We start from the raw sequence: 9,202 nt of genomic DNA, 5'->3' as shown, positions 1-9,202 counted from the left end.
ATGAAATATATTTTTGAAAAAATATGTATTGCTTTAAATTCTGTTTCTAGTTTTCTAACAATAACTCTTTGTTTTCTATCACTAATTTTTATTTATGATAAATGGAAAAAAGATGAAATTTCTAGAAAATATACTGAATTAACAGCAGTTCAATTTATTTTTGGACTGATTTCAGGAATAATAAATTGTGTTGCAAAGATGGAAGTGTTTATTGATGAGTCACATGTAATAATTTATTTAGACTATTTTAATAAATTTAATAAAAAAATTAATATTTTTGTAATTGGCATTTCTATTTTGTTTTTATATTTTAATATTGCTATGCCTTCTGCTATTTTGGTATCAAGAAACTTAGTGATTGTAAAAAAAAAAGTTTTAAAAACTCAACATATATTTTTATTATTTTTAATTGTTTTTTTTTTCGCATTAGAATTATCAATTGCTACAATATTATGTTATAATAGTAATAATAATGGTAATTTATTATACAATATTTCTATGAAAAAACCAATATTTATTCAGAATATATCTCCATATTCTTATTGTTCTGCTTGTAAGATTGTAAGCTTTTTATTTTTATTAAAAAAAATTTTTTTTTCAAGGGGAGTATTCATTTTTTTATTATTCTATTATCAAATGCTTTATTTTTCAATGCAAATTTTATTGTATTTTTTTTTCAATATAGAAGTTATAGAAAATATATGAAACAATATTCACGATCTATGACATCAAAAACAAAAAAAATGCATAGTGATTTTATAAAAATTCTTTATTTACAAAATCTTACTCCAGTTTTAATAACAGGACTTCCAATACTTATTATGGTGGTTTCCATTTTTTTTAAATTTAATATTTTTATATATACTGGTACAACATATTTAATATTTTTTATAAATTTTGTTCCTGCTATTAATGCATTTTTTTATATATTTTTACCTTTAGGAAATCGAAAAATAATCAAAAATTTTATTAAAAATTTATTAGGTAAAAATACTTCAAATAATGTTAAAACACTGAATATCCAAACAACTAGAATACAATAATTAAATTTTTTTATGATTAAAAGTATAAATGTGATTATGACATATTAAATACATTTTACTTTAATTTATATTTTTAAATAAAGGTTATTTTATTATAAAAAATTTTTTTTTTAAATTCAAGCAAGCTACATTTATTTTAACAATTGACAACTATCTTTATAAATATAAATAATCAGCAATATAAAAAAAACCAACTATTTATATTTAATAAAAAAATATTTAAAAATTTATGATAAAAATTCTAAAAATATTACTAACAGACTTTTACATTATATTATTTGTTATGTATATTTTCTTTTGAAAATATTTATTAAATATTACATGTAGAATTTTTCGAATATAATTTTTTTTCCTTTATTGAATTATGAAGATATATTAAATATTTATTCAATAACAAATCTTTATTTTAAAATATTATATTTTAATTTTATTTTATACTTCCTATTTTTAATAATTTTGTATCATTATTGCCTACTTAAAGTATCTTTATATAAATAATTAAATTTCAAAAAAAAAATATATATTAAAATGATTGTATTTAACATTATTATTGTTTTTATTTATATTCTACAAAGTTTTCATGTTACATCAACGAATTTGTCAATTGAAGCAAAAAAAGAAATATGTATTGCTGTTGTTGAGTCTAACAAATGTAATAATACTGTTTTAAGAGAATTTGTTTGTGATAATTGTCAAAAAGAATGTAATAATAAAATAACTCCAGATTGTAATGAATTTATTGGTAATGAATGCAAAGACTACTATGATTATTGTTCAGATGTAAAATCATTATGTAATGTTGATTATATGAAAAGTTTTCTTGACAAATATTGTCCAATAACATGTAATAAATGTATACCTATAGAAATTGATTTAAAAACAACTACACAACAAATAAGTACAAGGAAAGTTACCAGTAATTCTACTGTTAAAATAAAAATTTAATGAAATATTGTTCATTTTAATTTAATTACTTTATAATGATCAATATATAAAGTAAGAAACTTCAAATTTTTTTTTATTTTGAAGTTAATAAAATTTTATCAAAAAACATTTAACAAAAATAGTAATAATTCAAATTTAACTACGACATAATTTAAAAAGATATTTTAACAAAAAATGGTTTATATTATAATCTAAAATTTTTTAAAAGTATGTATTTTTTTAAACTTTGATAAATTTAATAATTTTTAAAATAAAACCATTTTAATAAAATTATAATAATTTGTGTTTTTTAACTAATAAAAAAACATTTAAAATTTATATATTTTTTAATTAAAAAAAATCAAAAATATCTGAAATCAAATTTAACTATTTCTAATAAAACAAAGAATAAAATACTAAGAATAATAAAATTTAATAATTAAAACATATATAAATTAGTTTCAAATTGAAATAAATTGCAAATTATAGAAAATATTTTATCACTAAATTAAGTATTTTTTTAATTATTCTTAATTATTCATAAAGCTAAAATAAATTTATCATTGTATCACACAATTTTTATGTTTAGAAAAAAAATTATCCAATAAAATAATGTAAACAAAATTAAAATAAATAATGAAAATTATATTTTAGAATAATTTATTTAACATTTTTGAAATCAATTTAATATAAAGATATTTTTTATATATATTAACGGCAAACAAAAAGAAGAAAAATCATCTATAAAAATATTTAAAATAATTTATCTATCAAACATTTTTTTTACCTTTATATAAACATTTAATCAACTTTCTTTTATTTTTATTTATTAAATTATTCATATAATTTGTATTTTTCTATTTTAGAATAAAAAAAAACGATATATATCGTTAGATAAATTTTAAAAGAAACAGTATATTTTTATCATTTATAATTAAAAGCAAGTAAAAATCCATCTTTGTTTATATCTCAAAAGAAAAATGAAACATTTTACAATTATTCTATTGTTTTTCTATAAAGTAGAATCAGCTATAGAATATATGAGTTGTCAAAAAATTAAAGATTTAGGAATGTGTTATGATAAATCTAACAGGCATATAATATGTAATTCATGCTTTACAACATGTGGTTTTGAAAATTCTAATTATTGTGATGAGAATATTCTTATAAAATCAACAAAAGAATGTGTTGATAAAATGGATTGTTCAAGTTATACCCATCTTTGTAATGTTCCTGCATTAAAAGATTCATTAAAGGGTGTTTGTGATAAAACATGTAATTATTGTGATGATGGTACAACATTGTCACCAAGTACATCTAATAAAAAAGAAAAAATTTTTACAACAACACATTTAATAGATATCCATCGAAAAGATATGTGTTTATCATTAAGAGATTAAAATTTCTTTATAAAAATTTATGACAAAAAAAATTATTTTGTTATTGTATCTATTAATTATTATATCAAATTACATTTCTGATTTAACACAATTTTTGTTTTAATATTAGTTATATATTATAAACATTATAATAATTGTGTAAATTTTGTATTTTTTTAAACTAAATATTAATAAAAAATTTGACTTTATATTAATACTTTTTTTACTATTTTATGTATCAATATAATAATTATGGTAAAGATTTTTTATTAAACTACTTTTAGAGCTTAAATTTAAAAACAATTTTAAATATTTATATAAATTGTTTATAAAAACAAAAAAAAATTAATTAAAACAGTATTGATTTCAATAAAAAATATTTTATATTCAAGCAAATTATGCTATTATTATTGTATATATAATTTTTTTTTATCAGTCATAAAGAGATAATATTATATATTATAGGATATTAAAACAAAATTGTTAGCTATATTTTTTTTATTTTTGATATAAATATTCAAATTAATATAATTTAACAATTAAATAATTATTATATTATATAATTTTTATGTTGTAGTTCTTGATATTTGTTGAGTTAAACTAAAAAGCTTATAAAAAAAATTATATAACTTTTTTATTTTTAACAATTTAATGGAATTTTAAAATACTCCAATTTTTTATAACTATTTATTATTTTTAAAAAGTATTATAATGAAAAAATGTAAAATTTCATTTTTATTAAAAAAAAATTTATATTTATAATAATTTAAGTTAAAATATGTTATCAACTATATTTTATTTAACAAATTCTACTATAAAAAAATTTGTATTGATATGATAAGATGATAGATAATTTTTTTTTATAACATAGTTTAGTTAATAATAAAATGTTCTAATCTTTATACAATCTAATAGATACATAAAAATGTTTTTAAAAATAAAGCATTCTAATAATTAATTTTTTTAAATCAATTTTAAATATCTTTGAAAATTTCATTAATGATATATTTGCTATTATCAATGATCAAGATAAATGTCAATATGTACTATGAAAAAATTTTAGATATAAAATGAAATATAAAAAATTTCTAAATAGATTTTTGCTTATTATAAAAATAAATGAATTTATTATTATTGATTTGTATTATTCCTTTTTATGTTATTTGCCATGATGTAGAAATTGTAAACGTTGACTTTGGTCTTATGAAAGGAAAAAAATTTGTAAGAATTTTAGTTAAAATATTTATTAATTTTTAGGTAATTGATAATAAAAATGTAACAGCATTTTATGGTGTTCCCTATTCAAGATTAGTTATTGGACGTCGTAAATTCTTTCCCCCAATATATTTGTTTGACAAATATTGGGATGAAGAAGTATATGATGCTACATTTAGAAGAAATGGTTGTTATCAAGATTCAAGACCACTTCCTTTTCCTTATTTTGAATGGCTTTATCCACATAGTATGGCAGAACATTGCCTTCATTTAAATATTTGGAAACCTCCTTCACCAAATGGTGGTGTATTAGTATTTATTTTTTCACATGATTTATTACGTGGATCAGCTTACATTGGTATACATAATGGAGCTTACCTAGCTGTCAAAACAGGTCTTATTGTTGTAAACATAAATTTTAGACTAGGTTTTCATGGTTTTAGTTATTTAGGTGAAAATGGAAAATATATAAAAGGAAATATGGGATTACTTGATCAACAATATGCTTTGAAATGGATATATGAAAATATTGAGAAGTTTGGTGGTAATAAAAATACAATTACCCTTTTCGGACATGGCATGGGTGGTGCATTAGCTAGTGCACATTTATATTCAGAAGAAAGTTCTAGATATTTTAGTAATATGTATATATCATCGGGAAGTATTAGAAATGTATGGGCATTCCAGTCAAGAAGTGTTGTAGAGGAAACTACTAAAAAGGTAGCATATCGTGTAAATTGTACTGGAGATGATGAACAACTTTTTGAATGTTTAAAAAAAGCTTCTCCATATAAAATAGAAACTGCGACAACAGAAGTTTTGAAAAGTGGTAATTTACCCTTTAAATATGGTATAAATATTATTGAAACTGATGAATTATTCTTTAATGGAAGTCTTATAGAAAAAATAAGAAAAAATCAAATGAAACAAAGATTTAATCTAATTATTGGGAAATCAATGAATGAAGGTAGTTTCCACTTATCATCTTTTATTGATGGCTTTGAATTTGGATGTGGAAATGTAAACAGTAATTCAAAATTAGATGATAATACATGCAAAATGAGTAAACATCAATTTGAAATATTTCTTCGATCAATTAACAAACACTTAAAATTAGAACAGTATCAATTAGAAGTGATTACTAAACGATTTGTATCAACTTCAAAAAAAAATGTTGATTATAGAAGCGCAGCAACAAAAATTATTTCAGATTTATTTTTTAATTATGAATTAGAAAAATTTGCATTAGATATGTCTACTAATGATATTGCTAAAAAAGTCTACTTTTATGAGTTTTCAAGAATTTCAACAGCTGATAGAAAATCATGGCCAGAATGGATGTTGCCTCTATATGGATCCGAATTACAATACATATTTGGACTTCCATTTAGACTTCCAAGCATATATTCAAAACGATTTATTAAAATTGAACAAAGTGTATCACTTAGAATGATGGCAATGGTAAATAATTTTGTTTTAAAGGGAACTCCAGGAAAACAATTCACTGAATTTACATCAAAAGAACAAAAAGTCTATATTGTAGGTGATAATGATTTCTGTAGGGATAAGCCTAGAAAAATATCAAATGTTTTCCCATCATCATTACGTTGTATATATGACTATTTACCAAAAAATATAACAATCTAAAAATTTAAAAAGTATTATAAAATTATTTATTTTTTCCAGTAAAAAATGTTTGCTTAAATGTGTAAAAAGCGTATTGTTTTGTTAATAAGTTTTTTTATATAAAAATAACAATATATCAAAACAAAAAAAAATTCATTATTAAGAATATTTAAAAAAAAAGTAAAATAGATGAAAAAAAATTGTTATAGAATAAATTTAATGTTATTTATAATTGAAAGTAGTATTATATTTTATTAAACTTTTTATTAAAAATATGAATAACTAAACTACGTGCTTTTTAAAAGTTTTTAATAAGATTTCATAAATTATATTTCATATTGTGTTGTATCATAAATGAGAATGATTTTAAAATTTTACAACGTAATAAATATTACGCAAATAACTAAAAAGTTGATAATTTTTAGTAAAACTTTTTTTTATCCAACAAATACATACAAAGTCGTAAAAAATTAAGTCAAAAAATCCAAAATTTTATTAAACAATTTTTCAATTTCTATCAAAATAAAATTATTGTACTAAATTATTTTAAAAATTTCAATTATTCTTATTACGTTACTAAAATGTATATATTTAAAAGAAAAATATCGTCCGTATCTAATATTAGAAAGTTTTTTTCAACATCAACTAGAATCAACTGCTAAGAACAAATTTTTTGAAATTTTTTTTAAGTATCAAGTGCATCTTATAATTATTTTTTAAATGTTTGAATATTTTGCGAAAAAATCAGACTTCCATAATATATATAAAAACAATAAAATTATACTAACTATTCTAAATCAGATTTTTGAAAGAAATTGATAAAGCCAAATCTCATTTTCACATTACTTTCCAATTTTGAAAAAATTTCAAGTATAAAACTCATAACATAAGTAAATAAGCGTTTAGAAACATAATTTTGAATACATTAAACCTCTTTAAATTTTAAAGCTTTAGTACATTATAGAAAAATCTTCTAAAATTGATCTTTCTTGAGATACATAGTCTAGCAATTTTTGCTCGTTTAACAGATTGTCAATGTTTATCACATCTCAAAAGCTTCTAGAGATAAAAAAAATATTTTAGGCATAGACTTTCTATAAAAACTAATTAGTAGTCAAATCCAAAAATCCGCTTATTTATTTCTTTTTTGAAGCAAGATATAACATAAAGTGGAATTTTTCCTAAATATAAAATGTTGCCAACTTTTCATATATCGGTTGAATCTTATCAGATAATCATAAAACTAGTTTCAGTTCATTCATCTTTAAAAATTGTTCTACAATATATTTTTTTAGTAAAAATATCTTCAATATTTTCTGAAATTCACAAATGGTTCAAAAATTTCCAACATTACCTTCAGCATAAATACTAAAAAACAACTTTTTCTCAAATTTCGAAATGAAACTACACTCATCTGATAGCCCTTGAAAAATGATAAATTTTAAATATAATCAAGGCTATATCAAAAGCAAAACATGAGGAGTTGTGATGAGTCAAAGTTAGAGGCGAAAGTGGGAAATATTTTTTGAAAAAATACGACTTCTATGATGTTATTGAAAATAAAAGAATTAAAATAACTATTCTATATCAGATTTTTGCGAGAAGTCGATTAAACCTACTCTCATCTTCGTATCTCTTCTCAATCTCAAGATATGATGTAAAATGTATCTTAAAAAAGTTTCAAGTACGAAACTCATAACTCAAGTAAATGAGCTCCTAGAAGCATGAAATCAGATGCGCTGGACTTCTTAAAACATTTGAGCTATAGTCTACGTTGAAAATATTTTCTAAATTTCAACCGTTCTTGAGATACATTGTCTGGTATTTTTGCGCGCCTAATTCATTGTCATCATTTTTTATATCTCAATAACTATTAGAGGTATAAAAATGGTTTGAACGTAGACCCTAAATGAAAACTAAAAAGTAGTTGATTCCAGAAATTTGTTTGTTAATACCTTTATTTTGAAGCAAGATATAGCAAAAGGCGGAAATTTTTTCTAAATATTCATTGTTTCCGACTTTTTTATATCTCAGCTTAAACTTATCAGATTACCTTAAGACTAGTTTCATTAGATTCCTCATGAAAAATTAGTCTAGAGAAAATCGTTCGTTTACAAAAAGCTTCAATATTTTCCGAGATTCACAATTGATCAAAATAATGCAATCTTGACCTTCAGAGTGAGTACTTAAAAAACAACTTTTTTTCGAATTTCGCAATGAAACTACACTCATCTGATAGCCCTTGAAAAATGATAAATTTTAAATATAATCAAGGCTATATCAAAAGCAAAACTTGAGAAGTTGTTATGAGTTAAAGTTAGAGGCGAAAGTAGGGAATATTTTTTGAAAAAATCCGACTTCCATGATGTTATTAAAAATAATAGAATTAAAATAACTATTCTAGATCAGATTTTTGTAAGAAATTGAATGAGACTACTCTCATCTTCGATCTCTTCTCAATCTCAAGATATGATGTAAAATGTATCTTAAAAAAGTTTCAAGTACGAAACTCATAACTCAAGTAAATGAGCTCCTAGAAGCATGAAATCAGATGCGCTGGACTTCTTAAAACATTTGAGCTATAGTCTACGTTAAAAATATTTTCTAAATTTCAACCGTTCTTGAGATACATTGTCTGGTATTTTTGCGCGCCTAATTCATTGTCATCATTTTTTATATTTCAATAACTATTAGAGATATAAAAATGGTTTGAACGTAGACCCCAAATGAAAACTGAATAGTAGTTGATTCCAGAAATTTGTTTGTTAATACCTTTATTTTGAAGCAAGATATAGCAAAAGGCGGAAATTTTTTCTAAATATTCATTGTTTCCGACTTTTTTTATATCTCAGCTTAAACTTATCAGATTACCTTAAGACTAGTTTCATTAGATTCCTCATGAAAAATTAGTCTAGAGAAAATCGTTCGTTTACAAAAATCTTCAATATTTTCCGAGATTCACAATTGATCAAAATAATGCAATCTTGACCTTCAGAGTGAGTACTTAAAAAACAA

General features: G+C 21.1%; 3 protein-coding genes across 3 annotated transcripts; all 3 read left to right on the top strand.

Moving 5' to 3' along the window:
- SRAE_0000000250 (7TM GPCR, serpentine receptor class r (Str) family-containing protein) lies at window positions 1-1,043 on the top strand (the record flags this gene model as incomplete). Its single annotated transcript, XM_024645836.1, is given in 2 exon segments — window positions 1-549; window positions 567-1,043. 2 exon segments carry the CDS (start codon window positions 1-3, stop codon window positions 1,041-1,043), a joined length of 1,026 nt encoding a protein of 341 aa, XP_024500079.1.
- A 528-nt stretch (window positions 1,044-1,571) lies between these two features.
- SRAE_0000000200 (ShKT domain-containing protein) lies at window positions 1,572-3,367 on the top strand (the record flags this gene model as incomplete). The annotated part of the gene is made up of 2 exons (XM_024645835.1): window positions 1,572-1,896; window positions 2,988-3,367. The coding sequence occupies 2 exons, from the start codon at window positions 1,572-1,574 to the stop codon at window positions 3,365-3,367; spliced, it is 705 nt and encodes a 234-aa protein (XP_024500078.1).
- Window positions 3,368-4,465: 1,098 nt separating this feature from the next.
- On the top strand, window positions 4,466-6,208 carry SRAE_0000000100 (Acetylcholinesterase; the record flags this gene model as incomplete). The annotated part of the gene is made up of 2 exons (XM_024645834.1): window positions 4,466-4,567; window positions 4,604-6,208. The coding sequence occupies 2 exons, from the start codon at window positions 4,466-4,468 to the stop codon at window positions 6,206-6,208; spliced, it is 1,707 nt and encodes a 568-aa protein (XP_024500077.1).
- Between the last annotated feature and the right edge of the window lie 2,994 nt (window positions 6,209-9,202).

This window comes from Strongyloides ratti, scaffold srae_scaffold0000001 (assembly GCF_001040885.1).
Source record: "Strongyloides ratti genome assembly S_ratti_ED321, scaffold srae_scaffold0000001".
Taxonomy (NCBI): domain Eukaryota; kingdom Metazoa; phylum Nematoda; class Chromadorea; order Rhabditida; family Strongyloididae; genus Strongyloides; species Strongyloides ratti.
Note: the sequence above shows the minus strand (reverse complement) of the source record. Positions and strands in the feature narration are given on the sequence as shown.